The sequence below is a fragment of the Lonchura striata genome, chromosome 25 (genome assembly GCF_050655825.1).
Source record: "Lonchura striata isolate lonStrDom1 chromosome 25, ASM5065582v1, whole genome shotgun sequence".
Lineage (NCBI taxonomy): Eukaryota > Metazoa > Chordata > Aves > Passeriformes > Estrildidae > Lonchura > Lonchura striata.
Genome location: NC_140727.1, coordinates 1870026 through 1897995, shown reverse-complemented (window position 1 = coordinate 1897995; position 27970 = coordinate 1870026). Strand labels below are relative to the sequence as shown.

At 63.7% G+C, this 27970-nt stretch overlaps 3 protein-coding genes across 7 annotated transcripts; all 3 read right to left on the bottom strand.

Annotated features, from left to right (window-relative positions):
* Positions 1–868: 868 nt before the first annotated feature.
* RUSC1 (RUN and SH3 domain containing 1) lies at positions 869–9196 on the bottom strand. Of its 2 annotated transcripts, XM_085560551.1 has the most exons (10): positions 9114–9196; positions 6230–7878; positions 5834–5938; positions 5431–5507; positions 5158–5332; positions 4965–5070; positions 4827–4873; positions 3634–4576; positions 2323–2424; positions 869–1448 (listed from the first exon to the last, which is right to left on the bottom strand). In XM_085560551.1, the coding sequence occupies exons 2-10, from the start codon at positions 7749–7751 to the stop codon at positions 1280–1282; spliced, it is 3246 nt and encodes a 1081-aa protein (XP_085416677.1). In that variant the 5' UTR covers positions 7752–7878; positions 9114–9196; the 3' UTR covers positions 869–1279. The 2 variants fall into 2 exon arrangements, with proteins under 2 accessions (XP_085416677.1, XP_085416676.1); XM_085560550.1 differs by lacking the exon at positions 9114–9196 and having other exon boundaries at positions 6230–8433.
* A 110-nt stretch (positions 9197–9306) lies between these two features.
* Positions 9307–13845, bottom strand: FDPS (farnesyl diphosphate synthase). 2 transcript variants are annotated; one of them, XM_021532167.4, is made up of 9 exons: positions 13650–13845; positions 13434–13568; positions 12653–12733; positions 12444–12566; positions 11846–11934; positions 11013–11085; positions 10051–10128; positions 9839–9973; positions 9307–9676 (listed from the first exon to the last, which is right to left on the bottom strand). In XM_021532167.4, the coding sequence occupies exons 1-9, from the start codon at positions 13776–13778 to the stop codon at positions 9476–9478; spliced, it is 1044 nt and encodes a 347-aa protein (XP_021387842.1). In that variant the 5' UTR covers positions 13779–13845; the 3' UTR covers positions 9307–9475. The 2 variants fall into 2 exon arrangements, with proteins under 2 accessions (XP_021387842.1, XP_085416706.1); XM_085560580.1 differs by lacking the exons at positions 9307–9676; positions 9839–9973; positions 10051–10128 and adding an exon at positions 10627–10833 and having other exon boundaries at positions 10941–11085.
* Positions 13846–17345: 3500 nt separating this feature from the next.
* HCN3 (hyperpolarization activated cyclic nucleotide gated potassium channel 3) lies at positions 17346–27678 on the bottom strand. 3 transcript variants are annotated; one of them, XM_085560561.1, is made up of 9 exons: positions 27235–27678; positions 24477–24906; positions 24182–24343; positions 23544–23762; positions 23021–23167; positions 22679–22919; positions 22052–22216; positions 18625–21397; positions 17346–18403 (listed from the first exon to the last, which is right to left on the bottom strand). In XM_085560561.1, the coding sequence occupies exons 1-8, from the start codon at positions 27552–27554 to the stop codon at positions 20265–20267; spliced, it is 2817 nt and encodes a 938-aa protein (XP_085416687.1). In that variant the 5' UTR covers positions 27555–27678; the 3' UTR covers positions 17346–18403; positions 18625–20264. The 3 variants fall into 3 exon arrangements, with proteins under 3 accessions (XP_085416687.1, XP_085416688.1, XP_021387933.3); XM_085560562.1 differs by having other exon boundaries at positions 18717–21397; XM_021532258.4 differs by having other exon boundaries at positions 19191–21397.
* Positions 27679–27970: the final 292 nt, after the last annotated feature.

Sequence of the window (27970 nt, the reverse complement as noted above, 5' to 3'; positions counted from 1 at the left end):
TCCCACGCTGTGGAGGAGCTCGAGCATCTTCTGCCGGAGCCTCCCTGCTCCGCCTGGCAGCCGGGATGCTGAGATCCAGCCCATCCCCAGCCCCGGCCGCTCCTGTGCTGGAACTCAAAATGTCCCTCAGACATTTTTAGAGGTTCCAGGCCTTGCTCAGAAGCATTTGGGACCCTGGCAGGCAGCTGGAAACAGCTGGGATTTTGAGTTGGAGCCATGGGATGAGTTACCAACTTTGGAGGTGGAACAAGCAGTCACAAAGGGTTAGATAGTACAGTAAAAGTAGTTACAAAACAGAGGGGAAATTTTTTTAGTATTGTACAGGGGGGTTTTAGCACCTGTACAGGGGGGTTTTTACTTTGTACATGGGGGTCAGAAGTTCTAAGATGGAGGAAAGTGGGCTGATCCTGTTCTTCCTCCTTCTTCTTCCTTGCCTCCATGTTCTTGGTGATGCTGGCACTTATGGATTGGTTTAGAGTAGAAAAGCACCTTTTAACATAGGTAGTAGGTATTGGGGAAAAACTATAAACATGTAATACATAATATATCATAAAAAAGAGAGCAGCAGCCCTGGGTGGGGAGAGGAAGCAGTCGGGGTCAGAGAGGATGTCAGGGTGTGTGTGTGCCTCTGCCTGAGCTGTGAGCAAACCCCAGCAGCTAAAGAAGAAAATCATTTAGATAATTAGCAATAAACTGCCTGAGACCAAACAACAAGAGGCTGCGGAGTTTTTCTTTGGAAGCTGGGGTTGGAGGAGAGACTTTTCCACCGCACGAGACCCCAGACCAAGCCCGGGGTTCTCACCCTGCTGGAGCATCCTCATCCCGCCCCGAGCTGCGCACGCCAGCCCCAGCGCTCGTTGCCCCGGCGGAGACGTGAATCACAACCTTTATTTCCAGCTTTTCCCCCCGCGGAACCAGCTCAGCCCTGTGCTTACACCTCTCTACAGAGCGCTGGCACCGGGCCCCCGCGGCAGGGCAGGGCGCGGGGAGGCGGCAGGCGCAGGACACGGGGCACGGAGGGGGCACGGGGCAGGGAGAGGCCCTGGCACGGGGGTGGGCAGCGGCAGAGGAGCCCCCCAGCCCCCAAGAGAGGAGGGGGACAGGGTGGCAGGCGGTGGCACACGATGGGACACGGTGGCAGACGCTGATGCCATGCAGCAGTGACAGGCGCAAGGCGGGGTCCCCTGGGAGCTGCCAGCCCCGGAGGTGGCACAGCCCTGGCAGGGGACGTCTCCTCTCGGGTGAGCTCAGCTGCTTCCTCGGGTCCCTTTTGCCTCCTTCACAAAATCAGGGACGTGTAACCCACAGGGACGAGGCCGGTGCTGTCCCCGTGGCAGCAGCAGATCCAGTCTTCATCCACGGTGGAGAGCAGCTCCAGGATGTCTCCTTTTTGGAAGCTCAGGTGCCCGTCGGCGGTGCCCGTGTGGTCACAGAGCGCCCGAACTGCCCTGCAGCAGCAGTGGCACCCCCTGAGCCCCACATGGCACCCCCTGCACCCCAAATGTCACCCTCTGCACGGCCACTGTCTCCCCCTGCACCCCCAATGTCACCCCTGCACCCCCAATGTCACCCCTGCAACACCAAATGTCACCCCCTGAACCCCAAATGTTACCCTCTGCACCCCCAGTGTCACCCCATGTAGCACCAATGTCACCCTCTGCACCCCAAATGTCCCCCCTTGCACCCCCAATGTCACCCCTGCACCCCAAATGCCACCCCTGCACCACCAGCTGCATGCTTGCCCCAGATTCTGAATCCAGAAACCACACGAGAAAATGCGGAAAATTCCCCCCAAAACATCTGGGGGAAAAAACCAGCTGATGGCGGGCAGAGCTTCAGACTCCCCAAAACCCGCAGGGGGATGGGGGAGCCTCCCTTTCGAGACCCGTGCGACCCCCGGGCCGTGTCGGGGAGCAGCCCCGGCTTTCCCCCGGTGCAGAAATCCCCTCCAGCCCTGCCCAGCCCGTGCCCAGCCCGTGCCCAGCCCGTGCCCAGGCTCACCTGCGGGCCGGGTGCCCACCCCGTGCCCACCCTGTGCCCACCCCGTGCCCACCCTGTGCCCAGCCTCACCTGCGGGCCGGGTGCCCACCCCGTGCCCAGCCCGTGCCCACCCCGTGCCCACCCCGTGCCCAGCCCGTGCCCAGCCTCACCTGCGGGCCGGGTGCCCACCCCGTGCCCAGCCCGTGCCCACCCCGTGCCCACCCCGTGCCCAGCCTCACCTGCGGGCCGGGTGCCCACCCCGTGCCCACCCCGTGCCCACCCCGTGCCCAGCCCGTGCCCACCCCCGTGCCCACCCCGTGCCCAGCCCGTGCCCAGGCTCACCTGCGGGCCGGGGGCTCCGGGGCGCGGCTCCTTTGGGACACCAGAGCCTTCCTCAGCCCGGCCAGGAGGTGCGGGCCGGGGGCGAGCCAGCGGGACGGCCTCCTGCCACAGAGCAAAGAGCCACGAGCTCGCCCGGCAGCGCTTGCCGAGGCTAGCCTCGGGCTGTGCTGGCGAGCCGAGAGCGGCCGAGGAGCCCCGAGCAGCAGCGAGCCCCGCCGAGAACCGGGAATGAACGGGGAGGCGGCGGCAGCACGTGGGATGTGCGTTAATCCCACGGGCACGGAGCCGACAGGACCCCCAAGAGGCCAAAACCGTGGTGAGACGGGCATAGAAACCCTCCCTCAGTGCACCTGGGCACACAAAACCCTCCCTGAGCACACCTGGGTATAGAGAAACCCTCCCTCAGTGCACCTGGGCACACAAAACCCTCCCTGAGCACACCTGGGCACACAAAACCCTCCCTCAGCACACAAAACCCTCCCTCAGTGCACCTGGGTATAGAGAAACCCTCCCTCAGTGCACCTGGGCACACAAAACCCTCCCTGAGCACACCTGGGCACACAGAACCCTCCCTCAGCACACCTGGGTATAGAGAAACCCTCCCTCAGTGCACCTGGGCATATAAAACCCTCCCTCAGCACACCTGGGCACACAGAACCCTCCCTCAGCACAGCTGGGCACACAAAACCATCCCTCAGTGCACCTGGGCAGACAGAAACCCTCCCTCAGGGCACCTGGGCACAGAGAAACCCTCCCTCAGCACACAAAACCCTCCCTCAGCACACCTGGGTATAGAGAAACCCTCCCTCAGCACACCTGGGCACACAGAACCCTCCCTCAGCACACCTGGGCACACAAAAACCATCCCTCAGCACACCTGGGCACACAAAAACCATCCCTCAGCACACCTGGGCACACAGAACCCTCCCTCAGCACACCTGGGCACACAGAAACCCTCCCTGAGCACAGCTGGGCACACAAAAACCCCCTCTGAGCACACCTGGGCACACAAAACCCTCCCTCAGCACACCTGAGCACACAAAACCCTCCCTCAGGGCACCTGGGCACACAGAACCCTCCCTCAGCACAGCTGGGCACACAAAAACCCTCTCTGAGCACACCTGGGCACACAAAACCCTCCCTGAGCACACCTGGGCACACAAAACCCTCCCTGAGCACACCTGGGCACACAAAACCCTCCCTCAGCACACCTGGGTATAGAGAAACCCTCCCTGAGCACACCTGGGCACACAGAACCCTCCCTCAGCTCCCCCAAACCCTTCCCCCGTGCCTGCCCGAGCCGGGTCTCACCTGGCCCCGGCCCCGAGGGCGTCAGGGCCGGCGGGGACGCTCCCGGCCGGGGCGTTGGTGGCCCCGAAGAGCCAGCCCAGCCATCCGCCCCTGGCAGGACCCTTGGCATCGCCCCTCTCCGGCCCTCCAGGTGCTGCCGGGAGGATGTGGGCACCAGCCGGGAGGTTCCTCCCCGCCCTGGGACCATCGGGCTTGGTGAGCGCCCCAGTTCCAGCGGGCAAGAAGAGATCTTCAGGGGAAGAGGTGCCCGAGGTGTCCGTGCTGCTGCTGCTGCTGCTGGGCCTCGCGCCGGAGCGTTCGGGGACAGCTTTGGTCTGAAGGAGCTGCAGCTCCGTGCCTCTGGGCTCGCTGCTGGAAATTTGGGATTGCCCGGCCTGGCCCGGGCTGGGATCCCCCGCAGCCGCCCGCAGCTTGGTCCACCAGACCGAGGGGGACTTTTCCTTGCTGGGAGCGGTGTAAACCCTGGAGCTCTGGCTCAGCTGGCCCCACCAGCCGCCGAGGCCACCCCCAGTGTCCCCCTCGGGCCTGTGGCTCTCCGGGGAGGGGGCGTCGGACCCCAGCAAGCTGCGGCCGAGCTGGTCGCCCCAGCGCAGGACCTGCTGGAAGGTTTGGTGCAGGGCAGCCCCCACGGGGGGCGTTGGGACCAGCTCACCCACGGACGCTGGGGACCAGAGCCTTGTGCTGCCCCCTGTGCCCCCCACCCCGCCCAGGGCAGCGGCGGGGGTCTCGTCCTCCAGGCCCCCCAGAGACGCGGCCCCCCGCGCCCGGCGGGACAGGGGCCGGACGTCCACGGAGAGGTGGTGGTGCTCAAAGAGCAAGTCCAGGTGGAACGTCAGCACCGAGAGGGGTTGGATGAGCAGCAGAAGTTCGTCAGCGAGGTGGGGGAGCGGGCCTTGGCTCAGGGCGAAGAAGGCCGTGGGTGAGTAGAGCACGGAGATCACACCTGTGGGGACAGGGACAGAATGCCCCCCTGCCCTCGCCACATCCCCGCCCAGGGCCAGCCAGGCTGCCCGCGTCGGTCAGAGCATTCAGAGCACCTCTGTGCTGCAGAGGCACCACGGAAAACGATGCCCCGGTCCACCGCGGGAACTCCAGCCGAGCAGGGATGCATCCCAGCCCCAGAGTGGCATTATCAGCCTGGCAGGTATGAACAGGGGGCTCGGGGAGGGAGCTGCTGGCCACCGTGGCCTTACCTGGGCTCTTCTGCAGGTGAGATATCCACAGCTCCAGCTGTTTAATGCTAAACGAGATGAAGGGAGGCCAACTTAGAGCCCCTGGCACCGTTCCGACCTGCCGTGGCAGTTGGGGCTGGCAGGGCTGACACCACTCACTTCAGAAGGCCGAGGATGAAGGCGTGGAACTTCTGCCTGGCGCTGCTGAGCGGGGCCAGCCCGGCCACGTGCCAGCACAGGGAGTGCAGGGAGCGGGTGCTGGGGCCTGTGGGGTGCAAAGAGCACAGACAGCCACTGCCCAGGGCACAGCAGCACGCCGGGCACCTGGGGATGCCCCCAGCCTCGCCCTCACCTGTTTTCACAGAGGCTTCCACCACGCTCCAGGGGGAATTCTTCCTCTGGCCCGTGATAACATCCTTCTGGAAGGGCTTCAGCCCGTCCTCCACCAAGGCGTAGAGCGCAGGGCAGAGGGTGTGCAGCAGCAGGTAGCCCACGTCGGGGTTGAGCCGGCTGTCCCCCAGCTGGGCCTGGGGGAGGCACAAGGAGAGGGGAGGGAAGGACAGGGCAGCACGCGACCCTTGGGAGCGATGAGGGCATCCCAAAATCCTTCCAGCCCAGCTCTCACCTTCTGCACCAGGTTCCGCGCGGTGCTGAAGTGGGCGATGACCTTGTCCACAGCGGAGCTGACGGCCACCAGCAGCGCTGGGGACAGCGGGAGAGGAGGAGCAGAGAAGGGTCAGCGCCCAGGAGGGACCGGGCGGGCCCGGGGCTGTGCCAGGGCCGCAGCTCGGGGCACGCTCGGCGGGTTTGTGCCGCGCTCTCCCGGACCAGCGGCAGCGCGCCCGGCGCAGGCAGCGCTGCCCATCCCGGCCCGCACTGTCCGTGCCCCAGGACACCGAGCCGGCCCGGGACGAGCCGCTCGCACCCCCCGAGGGGAACGGCCTGAACGGGGCACGCTGCGGGTCCCGCTGCCCGCTCCTCCCCTCCCGTTCCCCGCGGAGGCTCCGCGGAGGAGAACTTGCCCCAACCTTTGGTTTGCTCGCCGTGCGGCCCTTCCGCTCTTCCCCCGCCGGGCCGGGCGGCTCCGGCGGCGGCTCCGGCGGCGGCTCCGGCGGTGAGCGGCTCGGGGCTGGCTGCAGAGAGCGGGGCGGCGGGGTCAGGCGGGGCGGCGGCGCCCGGGGCCGGCGGAGGAGCGGGGCCGGCGGCGGGGCCCGGCTCGCTGCGGCTCATGGATTCACGGGGCGAAGGGCGGCGGGGCCGGGCCGGGCGGCGGAGGAAGCGCGGGGCGGAGCGGCACCGGGACAGCCCCGCCGCGTCCCGGGCCGCGCGATGCGGGGGAAGCCCCGGTTCTCCGCACCCCGGGGTCGCTGCCACCGCTCGGCCCCGCAGCCCCCCGGCAGAGCCCCGGAGGGACCCAGACTCACCCCCCGTGCGGGTCTCGTCTCCTCCCGGAGCCGCCCGCGGCACCGCGGGGTCCCCGGCGGGACCCCCGAGCCTGCGGAGCGGGGCGGTGCCCAGCCCCTTTTCCCCCGGGGGCTGCTCCCCCTTCTCCACATCCCTCGGCTGCCCCTCCGCGATGGGCTGCAGGCTCGGCCGGGGTCTCCTCCTCAGCTGGTCGCTGGGTGCCGGCACGGGCTGCGGGCCCGCGCCCGTCCCCGCGGGCACAGCGGGGCGCTGGCCCGGCTCTGCCCGCTGGCCCTTGGGCTGCCGGGCGGCACTGCGGGACCGCAGCTCCTTGAACGTCGTCACCTCGCGCTGCCCGGAGCCGGGAGGCCCGGCCGGCCCGTCCTGCCGGGGCTGCGGCTGGGGCTGGGGCGGAGGCCGGGCTGGCTCCCGGCCCGCGGTGCCGGCGAGCAGCTCGCTGGTGGGGGGCAGCTCCGTGTCAGGCGAGAACACGATCAGCCAGTCACTGCGGTCAACCCTGGCCTGGGCGAACGTTCCGGCCGCGTTCCTCTTCCTCCTCTGGGCCAGCTCGTGGAAGGAGGTGATGGTCTTGGCGCCCGTGTCTCGGCAGAGCTCACCGGGGCCGGCCCGGGGCTCCGGCGGCTGCTCCGCTCTGTGCGCGTTGAGGACCTGCAGCCGCCGCCGGGGACGAGGGGGCACCGGCGGGGGGAGGCCGCCGGGCCGGGGCCGCGGCTCCGGAGCGCTGCTCGGGATGCCGGGGTCCCGCCGCTCCGGCACAGGCGGCGGTGCTGGGGGCGCGGCACCGGGCTCGGGGAGAGGGTTGCAGTTGGGGTCTAGGTCAGGGCAGGTGCCGGCGGTGTCCTGTGCTGCTGCTGCTGCTGCGCTGGGAGAGAGCTCGTCGCAGTGGGAGTCGAGCGAGTTGTTGCTGCAGAGGCTGTCCGGGCTCTTGCTGGCCACGGCGGTGGCTCGCAGGGACACCGGGGAGTTGTGGTTGGCATCTCTCCCATGGCACGTCCTCTCCTGGTCAGGCAGACTCTCTCCATCAGCCAGAGACTCTCCATGCCAGGCGTTTTCTGTGGGAATGACGTTCAGCTGCTTGTCAGGAGATTGGGACTCTGCTCTGGCGAACTCCTTGCAGTACACCGAGACCGGGGATTCATCCAAGCTGAAATCCGAGCAGCTACTGACAGAGGAGGAGGAGGAGGAGGAGGAAGAAGCCAGATCACAAGGGGGATCACAAGGGGAAGCCGCCTCCTCCTCGTCTCCGCTGTGCAGGCAGGGGAAATCCTCTTGGTTCTGGAGCCCGAGCGTCTCCAGCTCCGGAGCGTGGGACTCACAGCAGCGGCATTTCACCGAGGGATTGTTGGAATTGGCATCCACCGGCTCCCGGTTCTCCGGGCACTGGGTGCAGCCGGTCTGCTCTCCCCCGGCCGTGGAAGCATCCTGGAGCTCGGGGTGCCGGGAGAGGTGCAGCCCCAGGGAGATGTGCTGCAGGTGGATGTGGTTGAGGTTGCACAGGAGGCCTTTCTTTGGAGCCAGCATGGCGCTGCCTCCTCGCTGGAAGTGCCAGGGCTCCCAGGAAAGGCCAGCAGCTCCTCTCTTCACACCATCCAGCTCCCTGCAAGCACCAAACACCCTCCTGGCCGAGGAAGAACCCAGCGGGACAAACCTGGAGAGAGGCACAGCCGGGGGAAGAGGGATGGCAGTGACCTCGCAGCAATGGGTCTGGGGGTTAGCCATGGGGATGTGCCCTGAGGGAGGGGCTGCCCCACACCTTCCTGCCGGGCTTGGGGCTCTGCGGCCGGGCAGGGGCCGAAACCAGCCGCTGCTCCATGGAGCGTGGCCTGGGAATGATCCCAGCAAGCTGGGCTGCTCCGGGGCTCGATTCCCTCCGGAGCATCGGGAGCATCTCGGGGATGCCGCCAAGGAGAAAACGCCCTTGGAGCCTCGTCGAGACGGGGGGGCCGGGGGAGGATGCTGCCCTGGCTGGGGGCGGTGGCACCACGGGTGCTCAGGGACCAAGGCTTGGCTGGAATCCCCCGGTCCTGGGAGCCGCTGCGGAGCCGCCACCGCACCACCGGGCCTGGCCTTACCGGGGGGGATGGGGAGCCCCGGCCCCGGCTACCTGCTGGAGGCTCTGGGCAGGGAACGGGAGACCGCGGGAGGGCGGCTCCGAGCATTCCCCAGCCCCGAGCACCCCCCGGTTCCGAGCATCCGCAGGCTCCGAGCATCCCCCAGCCCCGAGCACCCCCCGGTTCCGAGCATCCGCAGGCTCTGAGCATCCCCCAGCCCCGAGCATCCCCCGGCTCCGAGCACCCCCCGGCTCCGAGCACCCCCCGGCCCCGAGCATCCCCCGGCCCCGAGCATCCCCCGGATCCGAGCATCCCCCGGATCCGAGCATCCCCCGGCTCCGAGCACCCCCCGGTTCCGAGCATCCGCAGGCTCTGAGCATCCCCCGGTTCCGAGCACCCCCCGGCTCCGAGCACCCCCCGGCTCCGAGCACCCCCCGGCTCCGAGCATCCCCGGGCCCCGAGCACCCCCCGGCTCCGAGCACCCCCCGGTTCCGAGCACCCCCCGGCTCCGAGCACCCCCCGGCTCCGAGCATCCCCGGGCCCCGAGCACCCCCCGGCTCCGAGCATCCCCCGGCCCCGAGCATCCGCAGGCTCCGAGCACCCCCCGGCCCCGAGCACCCCCCGGCCCCGAGCATCCCCCGGCCCCGAGCATCCCCCGGCTCCGAGCATCCCCCGGCCCCGAGCACCCCCCGGCCCCGAGCATCCCCCGGCTCCGAGCATGCCCCGGGCGCAGGGCGAGGACCGGCAGCCAGGCAGCGGGAGCGGCCCTCCTGGGCGCGGCCCTCTTCATCCCCCTCCCGGCTCCATCCCCTTCCTCCCGTCCCCCGCTCACCTCGGCGCTGCGGCGGCGAATGCGGCTGCGGGAGGGAGGGAGGAGCCGCGGCCCCGCCGCCGCCGCACCGGGAGCCGCCCGGTCCCGCCCCGCCGGCGGAGGCGGCGCTCCGGGCATCCCCCCAGCCCGGAAAGCACGGGAGGGGTCCCGCCCTCCCTCCCTGTCCCCAGACCACAGCAGGCAGCGCCGCGGCTACAATAATTTATGTTTATTCACACACGGCCGGGGGTGGCGGGGGGAGACGGCTGAACCCCAGCCCGGCCACCCCATCGCACCTTCTCCAACCCGCCGCGACCCTTCCCAGGGCAGGGAGCCGCTCCGGGCGGTCCGTGCCGGAGCCCAGCCCCCTGCCGGCCCCTCCATCACTTCTGCCGCTTGTAGATCTTCTGTGCGAGGTCCAGGAAGATTTCCGCGGGCAGGCGCTGGGCGTGCTTCCCGATCAGCTCCTGCAGGCGCCGGTAGCTGCTCTCCTCGTACTCCCGGAAAGCCGCCTCCATGCCCAGCGCATTGTAGAGCTCCTTCACCCTGGCCACCTTCTCGGGCTCCTTCGAGCCGTAGTTTTCCTGAGAAAACGCTGGAGTGAGTCCCAGCTCACGGCGCGGAGCTTTGTTCTCTCTTCCTCATGCTCATCTCCCTCCTCCCAGCCAGGTAGCAGCGCCTGGCACTCCAGGTGTACACCCAGGCTTCTCCAGCCCCTCTCCCAGGTGTGGGATCCAGGATTTTACCTCCAGGATCTGCCTCTGCTCCGGCGTGGCCCGGCGCAGACACTCCACCACCAGCCAGCTGCACTTGTTGTCCTGGATGTCGGTCCCAACCTTCCCCGTCAGGGCTGGGTCCCCGTAGCAGTCCAGGAAATCGTCCTGGGTGACAGTGACGACACCTGAGTGCCACCAGCCAGCGCCGGGCAAGCACCCAGGGGTGCTGAGGCAGCTCCTACCTGGATCTGGAAGAACTCTCCCATCTCCAGCAGGATGGCTTTGGCGTTCTCGTGCTCCTCCTTACTGTCAATGCCTGCCTGAGGGGAGGGGAGGAATAACAGGGATAAAAAAAACCTTCCAGGACTATGGATAAAGCCTTCCAGGACCTGGGATAAAGTAAAACCTTCCAGGACCTGAGGATCAAGCCTTCCAGGACCTGGGGTTGAAGCTAAACCTTCCAGGACCTTGGAAAAAGTAAAACCTTCCAGAACCTGGGATAAAGCCTAGCCTCCCAGGACCTGGGGATAAAGCAAAGCCTTCCAGGACCTGGGGATAAATCCTTCCAGGACCTGGGGATCAAGCCTTCCAGGACCTGAGGATGAAGCCTTCCTGGACCTGGGGATAAAGTAAAGCCTTCCAGGACCTGGGGTTGAAGCAAAGCCTTCCAGGACCTGGGATAAAGCAAAGCCTTCCAGGACCTGGGGATCGAGCCTTCCAGGACCTGGGGATAAAGTAAATTCTTCCTGGACCTGGGGATTAAGGCATCCAGGACCTGGGAATGAAGCCTTCCAGGACCTGGGGATAAAGTAAGGCCTTCCTGGACCTAGGGATTAAGGCTTCCAGGACCTGGGGATCGAGCCTTCCAGGACCTGGGGATGAAGTAAAGCCTTCCTGGACCTGGGGATTAAGGCTTCCAGGACCTGGGGATCGAGCCTTCCAGGACCTGGGGATGCAGTAAAGCCTTCCTGGACCTGGGGATTAAGGCTTCCAGGACCTGAGGATGAAGTAAAGCCTTCCAGGACCTGGGGCTCACGCCTTCCAGGACCTGGGGATGAAGTAAATCCTTCCAGGACCTGGGGATGAAGTAAAGCCTTCCAGGACCTGGGGATGAAGTAAATCCTTCCAGGACCTGGGGATGAAGTAAAGCCTTCCAGGACCTGGGGCTCACGCCTTCCAGGACCTGCCGTCCCAGCAGACTCACCATGTACATGGCTGCGGCCACGGGCAGGTAGAAGGAGTAAAACGCCGTCTTGTACTTCACAATGGCCTTGTACCTGTGCCAGAGGGAGCAGGCTGAGCCCCGAGGCCACCTCCGCCCCCCTCGGGGACACGAGGGCTCCCCAAAACCCCAAAAACCAGCCCCAGGCTCAGCTGCTCCCCAAAAACCAGCCCCAGGCTCAGAAGAGCCAGGAAGGGACCAAGCTCTGCCTCTGCCACCCTTGGGGACAGAAGGGGCTCCCCAAAAACCAGTCCCAGGCTCATCAGAGCCAGGAAAGGACCAGGCTGCTCCCCAGAATCCAACCCCAGGCTCAGCTGCTCCCCAAAAACTGACCCCAGGCTCAGCTGCTCCCCAAAAACCAGCCCCAGGCTCAGCAGAGCCAGGAAGGAACTGAGCTGCTCCCCAAAAACTGACCCCAGGCTCAGCTGCTCCCCAAAAACCAATCCCAGGCTCAGCAGAGCCAGGAAGGAACCGAGCTGCTCCCCAAAAACCGACCCCAGGCTCAGCAGAGCCAGGAAAGGACCGGGCTGCTCCCCAAAAACCAATCCCAGGCTCAGCAGAGCCAGGAAGGAACCGAGCTGCTCCCCAAAAACCGACCCCAGGCTCAGCAGAGCCAGGAAGGAACTGAGCTGCTCCCCAAAAACCGACCCCAGGCTCAGCAGAGCCAGGAAGGGACCAGGCCCTGCCTCTGCCACCCTTGGGGACAGAAGGGCTCCCCAAAACCCCAAAAACCAGCCCCAGGCTCAGCAGAGCTGGGAAGGGACCGGGCTGCTCCCCAAAAACCAGCCCCGGGCTCTGCCTCTGCCCCCCCGTACCGCTGCTCGCTGAACCTGCTCAGGTCCACCTGGGAGACTGGAGCAGTGATGAGGTCCAGGGTCTGCCCCAGCTCGGTCTGGTAGCCTGTCTGGAGAGGAAAGAAAGGATCTGCGGCCTCCCTGTGGCTTTGCAGTGCTTCAGAGGGGTGTAAAAAAGAGGGAGGAGGATGTTTTGAACGGGGAGAATAAGAAGATAAAGGCTGGTGGCTATGCTGGATCAATGATGTTGATATTGGGAAGGAATTCCTGCGCCCAGAGAAGCTGTGGGTGCCCCTGGAAGTGTCCAAAGCCGGGTTGGAGCAAGCTGGGAGGTGTCCCCGTGGCAGGGGAGTGGAACAAGATGCTCTTTAAGGTCCCATCCAACCCAAAGCAGCGATTCCATGATTTATTCACAGAACCCTCCAGGAAAGCCCCAGCACAGCACAGTGCAGACCCCAAACTCCTCTTGTTCAGCTCCTCTTTGGCTTTTGCCAGGGTGCGTCCAGCAGGACGGCCAGCAATGCAAGGAGCACTCCGAGACCCACATCAGAAAAGGTCCGACGTGAAGGCTCAGACCCCCCAAAAAAATCAGGAAGGGGTTTTGGGGAGGCGGGCTCACCTGCAGGAAGAGCTCCAGCAGGTGCAGGTAGTAGGGCTGCTGCCCGCAGTACCTCCTCAGCAGCCGGTACACCGAGGACTCCAGCAGAAAAGCATCATTGATGGCATCCAGCCCGATCCCCTCCTGCACCAGGGAGGGGAGGGAGGTGTCCCAAACCCTCCTGACCCTCAGGGGACACCCCCCCAAGATGGGAACAGGGACGCTCTCACCTTCTTGTACCAGCAGAGCTGCCCCCGGCGGGTCAGCGACGCGTCCATGATGTCGTCAGCCACCAGGAAAAAGGCTTGGAACTGCGAGAGGTTGGATCAAAGATGGGTAAAACCCCCGGGTGTTGACTGTGGGGTGGCTTTGTGCGGTGGAAAAACTTTTTTTCCCCCCTAATTTATGCTTCCCGTTGTTTGGTTTTATGGTTGTTTATTTGTAAGTTCCCTAAAAGATTTGTCTTTTTAGGCTGCTGTGGTTTGCTCAGCAGCTTAGGCAAAGGTTTACACACTCTTGACATCTTCTTTGTTGGTGTTTTTTTTTTCTCTTTCCTTGCTTTTGAGCTATTGTTATATTTTATATGGTATGTTATGTGTTATATGTTTATAGTTTTTTTTTTTAATACTTACTACTTATATTAAATGGTGTTTTTTTACTTTAAACTAATTTGTGAGTGCTAACATTATTAAGAACATGGAGGTAAGGAAGAAGGACTGGTTAAATTTTTTCTATCTTAAAACTATCGACTCTTATGTATAAAACAGAAACCCCCCTGTATAATATTAAAACTTCCTTGTGCAGTACTAAAAATTTTTTCTCTTCACTTTGCGATTACTTCTACTACAATATCTAAACTTTTGCGCCTTCTTGCTCTTTCTGCAAAATCGCTAAATTATTCTCCGGTTCAAACCCAAAATCACAGCTGTTGTTAGGGTTTCGGGGGCTCGGGATTTCTGGAAATGTTGCGGGACATTTTGAGCTCCATCCCCGGCGGGTGCCGGTTCTCACCAGCTCGATGCACCAGCCCACGGCCAGCGCGCAGCGGAGGCTCCCCGGTTCCTGCCGCTCCGCCAGCCGCCGGAACGCCGCCACCACCGTCAGCCCCCGGTTGCACTTCCCGCCCGGCGCGTTGTACTCCAGCACCTGCGGGGGCACAGCCGGCTGAGCAGCCCGGACCTTTCCCGTTCCCCGTCCCCGCTCCCGCCGCCGCCCTCCCGTTCTCACCTGCTTCAGCCGCGCCACGGCGTCTCCCACCTCCGGGTGGCCCAGCATGTCCTCCGTCAGGTCGCGGACGATCTGCGGGAAGAAGGCGGCGAACTCCTCGCGCTCGGCCGCTGCCCGCGCCCCGCTCATGGTGCCGGTTCCCGGTGCCGCTCCCCGGTGCCGCTCCCCGGTGCCGCCGCTGCCGCCCGCGGCCCCCGCGGCCCCTCCGGGCCCGCCCCCCGCGCGAGGCACGCCGGGACGCGTAGTTCCGAGGCGCGGGTGCGACCGCTACCCAGGGCACACAGTGGACTACAACTCCCAGTGTGCCCCGCGCCTGGGGGCGGGCCAGCGGGCACGCGGCTGGAGCGGCGCCCATTGGTCTGTTTCATCGTGCGAGGATGAGCCCAAGGCGGCTGAGCCAATGGAAGCGCGGCGGGGGCGGGATGCAGGTCGGTGATTGGTGGAGAGGGGGAATGGAAAGAGCGCACGGCCTGGCGCGGGGGCGTGGCTTTGGGCTCGTGGGCGTGGCTTAGGGCGGGGCGTGATCGGTAACCGGGAGCGGAACGGGGAGTCGCGAGCACCGGGACGGGGGAGCGCTGGAACTGCGGGCAAAATGGGGGTGTGGGGTGCCGGTGTGGGGGGCCATGCGGTCTGTGGGGTTGTAGGGGGGTGTGGGTCGCCATGCAGGTGTGGTATACAACGTGATTTTGGGGTGTAGCACAGGTGTGGGGTACAGTACAGGTGTGAGGCGCACACAGGTGTGCGGTACACACAGGCGTGGGGCGCCGTGCAGCTGACATGCTATGCAGGTGTGGGCGCAGAGCAGTTATGGGGTGCAGAAAAGTTACGGGGTACAGAGCAGTTATGGGGCAGAGAGCAATTATGGGGTACAGAGTGGGTGTGGGGCGGGTGTGGGGCGCAGAGCAGTTATGGGGCGCAGAGCAGTTATGGGGCGCAGAGCAGTTATGGGGTGTGGAGCAGTTATAGGGTACAGAGCATTTATGGGGCACAAAGCAATTATGGGGTACAGAATAGTTATAGGGCACGGAGCAGTTATGGGGCACACGCGGTGCCACCTTCCCGCTGCTGCCCGCAGCTCCTGCCTGGCCCCCGGGCCCTCCGCTCGGCGCCCGCCCCGCATCCCCGCATCCCCTAATCCCGGCTCACCCGCGTTAATTCATCTCTCTCTAATCCCCCTCCCGCCGCCACCGGGACGCGGGGCTCGGGGCAGAGCCCCCGGCTGTCCCCGGGGAGAGGGAAGCGGGGACGGACGGGGGCTCTGCCCGCATCCCCGGGGCTCTGCGGGGCCCCGTACCCCGCGGCTTTGCCCTCAGCCCCGGGCGGGCAGCGGGGCTCCGCCGCATCCCGGTGTGCGGTGGGCGCCAGCCGGTCCCGCTGCCTCGGCCGCCGGAGCCGAGGACACGAACTCGCTGGAAGAGTGTTGGAATAGGAATAGCACATCTGCTGGAATTCATTCCCAAAAAAAAATGATCTCTTTGTTTTTTTTTTTTTTGTTGGTTTTTTTTTTGCTCCCAGCCCCGTGCCCCCTTAATCAGGCTGGCTGCGGTGTAATCTCAAATAATCAAATTAGAGAGAAACCGTTAATCAGCGCTGAGCTCTCGCTGTGTCACCGAGCCTAATTCCCGCGGGCAGCGGGGCAAGGCTGCCCCGGGAACGGGTGGGGACACCGGGCAGGGCACAGCTCGGTGGCACCGGCGCCCATGTCCTGCTTGCCACCGTGTCCTGTCTGAGCCCGCTGTGCCCTGCCCGAGGGGGCTGGGGAAGGATGTCAGAACCCAAAATGTCCCTCAGACATTTTTGGGTGTTCCAGACCCAGGTCAGAAGCATTTGAGACCCCGGCAGGCAGCTGGAAAATTTTGGATTTGAACCATGGAACGATTTACCGACCTTGCAGGAAGAACAAGAAGTCACAAAAGTTTAGATATTATAGTGGAAGTAGTCACAAAGTAAAGGGAAGAATTTTTGAGTGCTGTACAGGGGGATTTTGGTTTTCTACATGGGGGCCAGAGGTTTTAAGATAGAGGAATTTGGGCCTGCCCTGTCCTCCCTCTTTCTCCTTCCTCACCTCCATGTTCTTGGTGATGTTGGCACTCACAGATTGGTTTAGAGTAGAAAAGCACCATTTAATATAGGTAAAATTGGGGAAAAACTATAAACATTTAACACATAATGTACCATATAGAAGATAGAAAAGCACAATTTAATACAGGTAATAGCAATAGGGAAAAACTATAAACATTTAACACATAATGTACCATATAAAGAGAGCAGCAGCCCTGGGTGGGGAGAGAAGAAGCAGTCGGGAGTCAGAGAGGATGTCAGGGTGTGTGTGTGCCTCTGCCTGAGCTGTGAGCAAACCACAGCATCCCAAGGAGAAAATCTTTTAGATAATTAGCAATTAACAACCATGAGACCGAACAACAGGAGATTTCTGAGCTTTTTTTTTTGAAAGCACAGGTTGGAGGAGAGATTTTTCCACCGCACGGAGTCACCCCCGACCTAGAGGTGTGTGAGAACCCAGCCTGGTTCAGGGGTCTCGTGTGGTGGAAAAGTCTCTCCTCCAACCCGAGCTTCCAAAGAAAACTCAGCAGCCTCTTGTTGTTCAGTCTCAAGGCAGTTTATTGCTAATTATCTAAAAGATTTTCTTCTCGGGCTGTGGCTGTTTGGTCAGCAGCTCAGGCAGAGACACATATATTTTTGACGACCTTACTGTCTGGTGTTCTTTTTTTTTTTCCTCTTCTGCCTAGGGCTGTTGTTATTTTTTATATGATAGATGATGTGTTATATGTTTACAGTTTTTCTTTAATATTTACTACCTATGTTATAAGGTGCTTTTTTTACTTTAAACTAATTTCTAAGTGCTAGCATCACTAAGAACATGGAGCCAAGGAAGAAGAAGGAGGAATAGGATTAGCCTACTTTCTTCTATTTCAGAACTTTTGAATTTTATGTATAAAGTAAAAACCCTCCTGTATAGGTGTTAAACCCCCCCTGTACAACACTAAAAAATTTTTCTCCTCTATTTTGTAACTACTTTTACTATATTATTTAACTCTTTGTGACTGCTTGTTCTACCTTTAAAGTTGGTAATTCATTCCATGGCTCAAACTCAAAATCCCAGCTGTTTGCAGCTGCCTGCCAGGGTCTCAAATGCTTCTGAGCAAGGCCTGGAACCTCCAAAAATGTCTGAGAAACATTTTGAGTTCCAACAGAGACACGTGTATTTTTGACACCCTTATTGTATGTTCTTTTTTTTTTTTTTCTTTTCTGCCTAGGGCTGTTGTTATTTTATATATGATAGATGATGTTTATATGTTTAAAGTTTTTCTTTAATATTTACCACCTGTGTTGTAAGGTGACCCGCGCCAGGTGCCCACCTTGCGCTCCGTGACCTTCATTTAATCGCGTTAATGCCTCGGCTGCTGCTCTGCAATCAGGCGCTGCCAAACCCGCCCCTCCCCCGTCCCCGGCAATCAAGGCAACGGAGATGGAAGGGGAAAAGAACCCAAGATTAAACATTAATCTGCCCAGGGCCGAGAGGGACCGGCGTGCCTGGGAGGGGACCTGCTGTGCCGCCCTGCTAAACCCCCTCGGTGGCTCCCGAGGCTGTCCCGGCTCTGCAGGATTGGAGCTGGGGTGCTGTCCCATCCCCCGGGGGTCACAGGAGGTGCAGAAGGAGTTTCCCCCCAGCCCGGCTCCGAATCTCTCTTTATTATTGAAATCCGTTATGTACAACGACCGAAAAAATAAAATAAAATTAAATTAAATTAAAAAAAACCACCCCGCTCTTAAATTTCTCTGCGATATGAAAACTACAAGCTCTGTACATCGACTGCCGTGAGTGCAAGAGTGGAGGGTCGTGGTCTTTGGTGGCTGAACTTGCGCCCCCGGCCCCTCCAGCCCGCACCGGGGGCGAGCACCGGGCCCCGGGGCGCCCCGGTGGCGGTGAGCGGAGCTCGGGGCGGCTCTGCCTCCCGACACGGGGAGCGCTCACCGGAGAGAGCTCGGTGCTGTCCGCGCCGGCCCGCCGAGACACCGACACCACGCGGTGTGAACCAGCCGAGATTTGGGGAGGTTTTCGTGTCCCCCCCTCCTGATGGGGACACGCGGGGATGGAGCGGGACGTGGGGGTGAGCACGGGAGGGAGGTTGAAACGCGTGGGGGATAAAAAGGCAGCGCAGGACATCCCCTGCGGCAGGCGCTGCCGGGATTCCCGGTGGAGCCCTGCGCTCCGCGCTGCTCCCAAAACGCGAGCGTGGAGAAGGGAGCGCCGCAGCTCGGTGAGTTCCGCGGGGAACGAGACCTCTCGCCCGCCGCTCAGCCCCAGAGCACGAAGACAAGCCACGGTTCCTGACTCCGGGAGTGGGAAGCAGCTGGCACAGCGCGGTGAGGACGGAGGGGACGCTACTCTAACCAGGACTGAACACGGTTGGCCCAAAGCGACGCTGGAAGCAGAGCTCGGCTGCTTGGCAGAGCCACGACTCGCACACACATTGCACACTGCTGTCTCTAGACGGGGGGAGTGGGGCATCTGGGGGGACCCCGGGCTCCTGTTGGACGGGGGGGTGACCCCACAGCCCCACACGTCACCCAGGCGCTGCCCGGGATTGGCATCTCTTCGTGACAGCCTTTTGCTCCCGTGGCACGGGTGACTGGCATCTCTGGGTGACCTGGAAATGGGACTGCAGCACAGGGCAGGGGAGCAGAGCCCGGGCTGAGCATCCTCCTGGAGCCACAGGGGTCCCTGCATGGACCTTCTGAGCATCCTCCTGGGGCCACAGGGATCCCTGCATGGACCCTCTGAGCATCCTCCTGGAGCCACAGGGGTCCCTGCATGGACCCTCTGAGCATCCTCCTGAGGCCACAGGCAGTGGGGTCCCTGCATGGACCTTCTGAGCATCCTCCTGGAGCCACAGGGGTCCCTGCATGGACCCTCTGAGCATCCTCCTGGGGCCACAGGGATCCCTGCATGGACCCTCTGAGCATCCTCCTGGGGCCACAGGCAGTGGGGTCCCTGCATGGACCCTCTGAGCATCCTCCTGGGGCCACAGGGATCCCTGCATGGACCTTCTGAGCATCCTCCTGAGGCCACAGGCAGTGGGGTCCCTGCATGGACCCTCTGAGCATCCTCCTGGGGCCACAGGCAGTGGAGTTCCTGCAGGAGACCCTCTGAGCATCCTCCTGGGGCCACAGGGGTCCCTGCATGGACCCTCTGAGCATCCTCCTGGGGCCACAGGCAGTGGGGTCCCTGCATGGACCCTCTGAGCATCCTCCTGGGGCCACAGGCAGTGGGGTCCCTGCATGGACCCTCTGAGCATCCTCCTGGAGCCACAGGGGTCCCTGCAGGAGACCCTCTGAGCATCCTCCTGGAGCCACAGGGATCCCTGCATGGACCCTCTGAGCATCCTCCTGGAGCCACAGGCAGTGGGGTCCCTGCATGGACCCTCTGAGCATCCTCCTGGAGCCACAGGCAGTGGGGTCCCTGCATGGACTCTCTGAGCATCCTCCTGAGGCCACAGGCAGTGGGGTCCCTGCATGGACCCTCTGAGCATCCTCCTGGAGCCACAGGCAGTGGGGTCCCTGTGGGAGACCCTCTGAGCATCCTCCTGGGGCCACAGGCAGTGGGGTCCCTGTGGGAGACCCTCTGAGCATCCTCCTGGGGCCGCAGGCAGTGGGGTCCCTGCATGGACCCTCTGAGCATCCTCCTGGGGCCACAGAAGGGTCATCCCAGATGATCTTCTGGACATCCTCCTGAGGCCACAGAGGGGTCCCTTTGGACTGACCCTCTGAGCATCCTCCTGGAGCTGCAGAATCCCCCCGGGCTGCCCCCGTGGGGGCACGTGGAGGGGCAGCCACAGAGCCCTGCCCGGCAGCACGTCCCAACCTGACTGGCACTCAGTACCTCTGAGGCAAAACGGTCCCACAAGCCGGGGAGAGGGACTGGGGGGCTGCTCCTCTGCCCCCAGCGTTGCCCCTTGGCACTCGCCACACCAGGGGAGCCCTGCCCAGGACCCCCAGGCGGTCCTGGCACTCTGGGAAGGGGGAGTGCTGACCCTGGACCCTCATGCTCTGCCATGGGCTCCACCTCCTCCCTCCAGCCGGGCAGAGGAGCCAGGCTGTGCCTCTGCCTCCTCACCCTAAAGGCAAAGGGGCTGGGCAGAGCAATCTGGGGCTGAAGGTGGGCATCGGGCAGCCCCTGCTGTGACAGAGGCCAAGCTGGAGGAGCTGCCAGCGTCAGCCTGCCCCGAGGACAGGCTGTGGGACAGCGTGGGGGGCTGAGCTCCCCAGAGAGGCCAGAGTTTGGGCAAAGGGCTCTGACCTGTCCTACGCCTCCGGCAGGAGGGCAGAACTCACAGATGGTGATGAGCAAGGGCAGGGTGACCCCCCTGGGGCAGTCAGCAGAGCCCCCTCCTCACCCCGCTGGGCCAGCTCTGGGGCTGGCGCCATCCTCATCCCTGCCGTGTCCCCGTGCCTGGAACAGCCCCTCCACGGCCCCGGCTGGTGCCTCTCACCTCATTTTCCCTCCGGCACGGCGGGGCTGGTGCTCTGCTTCTCCTGCCTCGGGTGCCGCCGGGATGCCCGGCTCCCTCCCGCCCGCGTGGGCGCCGCCAGGACTCACATGTTGGATGGGAGTTTGGGCTTCGCCGTTTCCACCTCGGGGCTGAAGGCCACGGAGCCCTTGCGGGAGGGACCTGGCGGCTGCCTGGACGCGGAGCTGGGGGATTGGGGAGTGGACGCTGCCGCGGAGGAGCGGCCGGGCTGAGCCAGCGATCCTGAAGGCATCTGCTGCGAGTGTGCGGGCTGGCCGGGCAGCCCCGCGCACGGCTTGGCCAGGAGTCCGGCTACCGAGGGCGAGGACCTGCGGGCCAAATTCCCCGCAGATTTCCTGCCCTGCTTCAAAGAGCTCCCGTCGCCTTGCTGGGCTACTTTATTGGGAAGGGAGGGCTGCGAGGCAGACAGGAGCCGCACATCCTGCGTGAGCCGCCCCAGCGGCAGGCCCTGGATGCTCCTGTGCTTCACCAGCTGCTGCGGCTGCATCAGGAGGGAGATGTGGGAGCCGGTGGCTCGGGACAGGCTGTAGTGGAGCGTTCTCCCCGGCGGCAGCGCCTGCTCGGAGCTGGGGGACGCGGCGCCCGCCGCTTGCTGCAGCAGCGAGGTGGACACCGAGGCGCCGCGGGAGCGGGAGAGTTGGGGCTGGGGGGCGGCCGGGGGCTGCTTGGGCCCCGCGGGCATCTCCGCCCTCTGCGCGGAGCGGGGCAGCGGCTGCGGTCTCTGGCCCCCGCCCTCCAGCGGCGCCTGCGGCTGGACCACGGGCGAGGAGGGCGAAGCGGCGGCCGGGGTCTGCAGGTGGGACGGCGCCCCGGAGGGCGAGCCGACGGAGGAGGGTCGGGAGCCCCCCAGGCTGGGCTGCGAGCGGCGAACGGGCTTGGTGAGCAGCGTGGCTTCGGGAGAGAGCGGGCTGGAGATGGAGGAGGGCGGCAGGAAGATGTGAGCCTGCAGGCTGTGCTGGTGGGTCAGCGCGATGGCCACGTTGGTGGTGGCGGCGGCCGTCTGCAGCGGGGCGTGCACCAGCGGCTCCCAAATCACCGGCTTGCCGCTCAGCTCCCGGCCCATCGCCATCTGCTGCAGGTCCTGGATGTTGTGGGCCATGTCCTGGTCGTGCTTCACGATCTGCTGGATCATCTCGTTGTTCAGGGGTCCCGAGCTGTGCTCGGCTCGCTTGCGGAGCAAGATGGAGTTCTTCTTCCCTGCAGGGGAGGCAGGAGCGTCACCGACCCTGGAGTGTGGGCAGGGTGGCAGTGGGGAAGGGACAATAAAACCTCGCCAGCGTTCCAGGGGAAGCAAGACCCTGGGAAGGGTCCAGGCTGGAGCAGTGGAAGCAGCAGGGACAAAACAGGAGAGCCCTGACTCCAAAGGGGCTGGGGGCTGGGGTCCTGCTTGTCCACAGGCAAGGAAGGGTGAGGACAAGCAGCTGGTCGCTGCCAAGCACTGAGAGTGCAGTGCAGTGCAGTTACGTTTTCCCAGGGAAGCCTGTCCTACAGCACTGCCTGGATCTTGCTAGTGGGGAGAGAAAGGACAGGCTCCTTCCTCCCGCTCCCCATCATCCTCACTGCTGGGCACCCACGGCGTTGGGGCGCTGTGATCACCTCATGTGATCACCACCTGTGATCACAAACCTGTCCTACAGCACTGCCTGGATCTTGCTAGTGGGGAGAGAAAGGACAGGCTCCTTCCTCCTGCTCCCCATCATCCTCACTGCTGGGCACCCACGGCATTGGGGCGCTGTGATCACCTCATGCCACCTCTGTGACTCCACCACCCGTGGGTCTGGGGGCCGGTGGGCCCCCGGGAGTGGCTGTAGAGGTGGCTGCGCTGAGCCCAGGGGGGTCACTCCTCCTCACCTATGCGGTCCAGCCGGTCCATGGCCACCGTCTCGAAGGCCCTGCGCATCATGGGGTACTCCTCCAGCACCTCGTTGAAGTTATCCACGGACAGCGAGTAGAGGCGGCAGTAGGTGTCGGCCCTCACGCTGGCCGTGCGCCTGCCCCGCGTCAGGAGGCAGATCTCTGCAGGGCACGGGGCTGGGGTCAGGGCGACACAGCCATCCACCCCCCTCCCACCCTGCCAGCAGGAGCAGGGCTGCCCAGCACCCCACCACCCTGCACAAAGCTCGGCTGGGAGGCAGGGACTGACCCTGCAGCCTGGCACAGCATTTTCCTCCCTCTCCAGGCCATGGAGACACCCCCAGGTGTGGCTGCTGTGATGGCCTGGCCTGTTTCCCTCCCAGAGCTGTGCCTGTAATCCTACAAACCGGCTCAGATGTTCTGCTCTAAGCCCCACTCCTCCCTGGCCAGCAGTGGATGCTCCCTCTGCCCCAGCCAGACAGAACTGGGGTGGAATGGATGCCAAGACTTTGGCACTGGGCAAGAGGAGAAGGGCAGGCAGAAACATTAAGGATGCCCCAGCTTCTGCTCCCGGACAGCTTTTGTCCCCTGCTCTGTTCACCAGCTCCCCCAGCCCAGCCTCACCCCCAAAGTAGGAGCCATCAGACAGCTTTGTCTCCTTGTTGCCCTTGGTGAGGATGCTGACCACGCCGTGCTGGATGAAGTACATCTTTTTGCCCACGGTGCCCTCACGGATGATGAAGTCCCCAGGCTGGAAGACCTCGAAGCGCAGCTTGGTCAGCATGGCCGTCACGAAGTTGGGGTCGGCGTTGGCGAACAGGGGCATGTTGGCCACCAGGTTGCGGCAGTTGAAGTTGATGATTTCCTGAGGGGTGAGGAACGGGTCAGTGGGGACGTCGCCGAGCCTGGCCCCTGCCACCACCAGCCTCTGCCCTCCTGGCCACAGCACAGGAGTGCTGCCCGCACCTCTTTGAGCGGCTCGCTGAGCTCCCCCAGGATGTTCTCCTCGTCGAACATCTTGCCCTGGTAGCGGTGCTCGTAGTACTCGTGGATCCGCTGGCGCGTGTCCCCAGGCAGCTTGTGGAATGACATGTACTGCTCCACTTGCTTGTACTGCAGGGACAAGGGGAGGCACACAGGGCTGAGCTGGGACCACCTGCGTGGCTGGACCACGCCTCCCTTCTCCTCGGTGGTGTAGATACACACACCCCTGCTCCAGCGCCCACGGGGACAAAGGACAGCACGCCTGTGCACTGAGGATGCAGGTGGGCCCAGGGCAGGGGGCAGGATGGGGCCACGCTGTGCAGGAGTGACCCCAATATGGACACTCTTTCTCAACAGACAGCCTCAGCTTCACCTGCAACAACCCAAGGGAGGGTGGCAAGGACAAAGATCCCAACTCAGCGCACGGCAGCTGTGCCGAGCTGGTTCTGGAGCTGGACCCGCTCTTTCCCCAGCACCCAGGCCCTCCCTCCCTCACCCCGCCGACCTTCTCCTGGTACTGGCGCCGGGACGAGTCCAGCGACTGGATGAGGGCGGTGGCGTGGCCGATGAACATGGCGTAGCAGGTGGCCCCCACGATCATGCTGAGCATGGTGAGCCACACGTCGGTCATGCCCTCGGGCGCCTGCTGCCCGTAGCCGATGCACAGCATGTGGCTCATGGCCTTGAACAGGGCGTGCGAGTACTGCTTGCCCCACGAGTCGTTCTGCAGGCGAGGGACAGCGCTGCTGAAGGGTTTGGTGTGCACCTGAACCCCCCAGTCCCACCTCCCTAAGCTGGGGAGTCCAGGCACCCAGTGAGAAGGTTCCTCCAAGGCCAAAGGGATGAGTTGTCCTCCAGGAAAATGGAACTGGAGTGTGTGAAGCCCTGAGCAGGCACGAGTCCATGCTCTGGGGAGGAGGTAGGAGCCCCATTGTCCTATTCCCTCCCCGAGGGATTCCCTGACTCCAGCGGGATGGGCTGAGATGGGAAGGTGATGCAGAGATTCCCACTGCTGGGACCACAGAGACAATGCTCACCAGCACATCTCCCAGCAGCTCCAGCCTTGGGCTGAGAGACAGGAAACCAAATCCCCTCCCCACCACAACAAATCCCAGCTGGAACCACCCCAGTCTGGGCACTCACCACCATGTGGTTCTTGGAGACCCAGCAGTCCTCGGGGAAGTCCTGCAGCATGGGCACCAGGAACTGCAGGCAGCCATCCCAGTGGCACAGCAGCAGCATCATCCCGATGAGGTTGAAGATCCTCACCACGGCGCTGGCCAGGTCGTACGTCATGTGGAAGATCTGGGGAATGCGCAGGAGCGGAGCTGCAGAGGAACTCTTCTCCAAGAACAGCCCTCGGAGCCCTCTGCCCTTCAGACAGGGGAGCCCAAGCTGGCCTGGGACCCCGAGCAGGAGACCCCCAAGGGGTTCTCACCTCCTCCCACTGGTGGATGTAGCGGATGAGGCGCGAGAGGCGCAGCAGGCGCAGCAGGCTGAGGATCTTGGTGAAGCGCACGATGCGCAGGGCCCGGGCTGTCTTGTAGACATCAGAATCCACCTGGGTCTCCAGGTCAACAATGAGGAAAATGTAGTCAACAGGGATGGAGGAGATGAAGTCGACCAGGAACCAGCTCTTCAAGTACTTCATTTTGATGGTGTGAGGGTCAAGAATGATCTCCGTGTTGTCCTCCACCACGATGCCTGTCCGGAAGTTCAGCACCAGGTCAGCCAGGAAGAAAGTGTCCGAAAGCACGTTGAAAACGATCCAGGGAGGGGTGTTCTCATCCTTGAAGAAGGTGATGCCCACGGGCAGGATGATCAAATTCCCCACCATCAGGAGCAGCATGATGAGGTCCCAGTAAAACCTGCAGGGGGTGGGAATGCAGGGGCCAGAGCGGGACACAGGCAGTTAGACAATAAACCCAGGATGAAATTTGGGTCTGACAGGGTGCTGAGGAGACACACACACACACGTGCCTGCCCACACACACGACTAACACCCTGCTGCTTGGCTGGGACGGACGTGAGCAGAAGTGGGGTGCAGAAGTCCCCCTGTGTGGGAATGGGCGGTGTGGGAGCTTGGCTGTCCCTCTTTCTCCATGCACACCTATGCCCCAACCCCAAAGCTGCCACGTGCCCACGGAGAACTCAGAGAGGATGTGGGCTTTGCTCCCTCGAGGCTCCTTGTCATCCGCTGTCTCCCTGGCACCACCCGAGTTGGCTTAGCAGGATTTGGGATAAGCTTTGCTGGTTATGCAAACCGAGCTCCCCGGGGGCAGCACAGAAGGAGCAGGGAGGCTGTTGTGGTGAGCCAGGCAGCAGCCAGACAAGGATAGACAGTGCTGGTACCAGGGGAAGGTCCAACACTACGGGCAGGATGAAGGACTCCTCATCCACCTCCTTTTGCTGGGAGTGGATGGGCTCGGAGGGTTTGGAAGGAAAGCCCAGAGATGCCGGCAGCAGCTGGTTCTGTCAGGGCACCCAGCAGCCCTGTTCACATGCAAATGCCACCGGGATGTTCTCATTCTTCACACAGACACGTCAGGACTTTCTCCACCAGGCTTGTGACTCCTGGGATCCCCCGTCAGAGCCTTCATGGGAAAACAAACCCAGCTTTAGGTGTCCCTGTTTGTCCCAGCCCTGGCTCACATCTCCAAGGGTGATTTCAGGGCAGCTCTTAGTGCCCAGGCAATCCAAACCAGCTTTTAGAGGTGGCAGAAGCCTGTGGGGATTTCCTACCCCACACCCGTGGTGGGACACGGATATTGGGAATTCTGGAGATGGGAGAAGGGAAGGGAAGGGAAGGGAAGGGAAGGGAAGGGAAGGGAAGGGAAGGGAAGGGAAGGGAAGGGAAGGGAAGGGAAGTCGTGGTGCCATGAGAGGCTTCTTCAGAGAGAGCATCACAGCCTGAGGGGGGGCAGGGTCCTCAAGGAGCCACCCCAAGGTCAGAGTGACACCAGGTCTACAAACCACCCCAGGGTCAGGAGCCTCTCCTGAGTTAACACCTTCCTGCCAGTGGCCAGGATTTGCTGGGATTTCCAGGGAAGGAACTGCAGCTGAGGCAGAAAGGGCCTGACCCAGCGGAGGAATTGCCTCCTGCACCTCCATGCTGTGCCCTGAGGAGCTGAGCAGGGAAGCTGCCTGTCCCTGGAGCTGCCCAAGCCTGCCTGGAGCTCTCGCTTCAGATTTAGGCTTAAGCTCTTTAGGACAGGCCTTGTCCTTCAGTACGTGTCAGACTGAACACTCAGGGCCCTGATCTCCATGGCCTTTATGTATCTCCCTAATGTGATAAACACTGGAGTAATCCGCCTGGCTGTCTACCTGCCAGCTCCCTTCACGGTGCTGCTTGCAGAAGCTGCTCCTGCCAAGCTCAAGGCTCCCAAACTTTGGGATTCCCAGGGAAAAGGGCTCTCAGGGCTGGGGTGCTGCAAGGGACCCAGGGGTGAGGGGAGATGGCTACAGGTGCTGGGGACCCACACCGGGTGCTGGCTCCATTCTGAGGTTCTTCCCAGGCTGGGGACATCATCCATGTCACAGCTTGCTGCGGGAGATGACTGCCTGGCAGCTTCATTCCCCGTGGAGAAAGCCCACCCTATATGACTCAACATCCCCGTGACACCCAGTTCCTCCCACATCATCCATCCCCGAGCTCCCGCTGTGATCCCGGTGACACCGAGAGCCGGGCCCGGCTCCTCGCTGGGTGACCAGCCCCGCTCCAGCCGCGGGGAGCCGCGTCCCAGCGGGATGAAGGCTCCGGATCAAATTAAAAACAGCATCGAGAAGGGCGGGGGGAAGCTCTAAGGGCAGGCGAAGCCCAGCAAACCCTGCCGCCGCCTCCGCACGCCCGGGGCCGGGGCAGCGGGGACCGGCGGAGCCGGGCTGCCCCCGGGCACCGGGAGCCCCGAGAGCCCGCGGGTGCTGGGGCAGGACAGAGCCGCCGGTGCGGGCGGGATAATCCCCGACGGGAAGGGGCTGGGGCAGCGGGCCCCGGGCCCCGGCGGTCGGCAGCCTCCTCCCCGGGCCGGTGCGGAGCCCCGGTTACCGGCACTTGTTGCCCCTACGGTGTCGGGCGGCGGGGCGGCGCTCAGCACCACGGACAGCGGGCACCGGGCCGGGCGGCGGAGCCGGTGACCGGCGCCGGGATGGGGGTCGGTGCCGGTGGCGGGGCGGGGGTCGCGGGGCCCCGGTCCCACCTGAAGTCGCTGTAGGGATGGATAATCCAGGCGCCCGCCGACTTCACCCGCTGCCGCTCGATCTCCACGGCCCGGTGGCTGCCGAACATGCGCAGCGAGAACTTGTTCACGGCGGGCTGCAGCATCGCCCCGAGCTGCCGCTGCACGAACGTGCCCGCCGCCGCCGCCGCCGCCGCCTCGCCCTCCGCCGCGATCTGCTCCGTCGCCGCCGCCGAGGCCGGGGCCGCGCCCGACGCCCCCGCGGGCGCCCCCGCTGCCTCCCCGTCCAGCAGCGGCGGCTTCTCCCGCGGCTCGGGGCTTCGCCTCGGCGCCGCCTCCATCCCGCCGCCGCCGCCGCCGCCGCCGCGCCTCACGTTTCCTTCAAACGCCCTTGCCCGGGCGCCCTGCCCGTCGCCCCGCCGCACATGCCCGGCCCCGGGCGGGCGGGCGCTCGCTCGCCGCCCGCGGCCGCCCGCTCACCGAGCGCTCACGAAGCTCCGCCGGCGCCCGCCTGTTGCGCACGCTCCGGCGCGGGCGCGGCGGCCGCCGGCAGCCGGGAAGCGCCGGTGGCACCGGAGCGGCGGAGAGGGGAGCGGCGAGGCCCGGGCGGCACCGGAGCGGCGGGACCCCGCGGCGGGAGGGGCGGGGCGGGGCTGGCGGGAGGGACCTCGGGAAGGAGAACGCGCCCCCGGTCCGGCCCCGGTACCACCGGGGGAACCGCTGAGGGGCGGGGCTTCACGAGAGAGGGGCGGGGCTA

Coding starts and splice junctions, on each gene's coding strand:
- RUSC1 (XM_085560550.1), bottom strand. CDS start 7,949: ATGGCTAACCCCCAGACCCATTGCTGCGAGGTCACTGCCATCCCTCTT. Junction 5,939..6,229: donor AGACGAGACCCGCACGGGGG/GTGAGTCTGGGT, acceptor CGCTCTCTGCAG/CCAGCCCCGAGCCGCTCACC. Junction 2,425..3,633: donor GCCCTCGGGGCCGGGGCCAG/GTGAGACCCGGC, acceptor GCTCTGTGGCAG/GAGGCCGTCCCGCTGGCTCG.
- FDPS (XM_021532167.4), bottom strand. CDS start 13,778: ATGAGCGGGGCGCGGGCAGCGGCCGAGCGCGAGGAGTTCGCCGCCTTC. Junction 12,734..13,433: donor TGGGCTGGTGCATCGAGCTG/GTGAGAACCGGC, acceptor AACCTCTCGCAG/TTCCAAGCCTTTTTCCTGGT. Junction 9,974..10,050: donor GAGAGTTCTTCCAGATCCAG/GTAGGAGCTGCC, acceptor ACTGTCACCCAG/GACGATTTCCTGGACTGCTA.
- HCN3 (XM_085560561.1), bottom strand. CDS start 27,554: ATGGAGGCGGCGCCGAGGCGAAGCCCCGAGCCGCGGGAGAAGCCGCCG. Junction 23,763..24,181: donor TCTCCAAGAACCACATGGTG/GTGAGTGCCCAG, acceptor CCTCGCCTGCAG/AACGACTCGTGGGGCAAGCA. Junction 22,920..23,020: donor TCAGCGAGCCGCTCAAAGAG/GTGCGGGCAGCA, acceptor CTCACCCCTCAG/GAAATCATCAACTTCAACTG.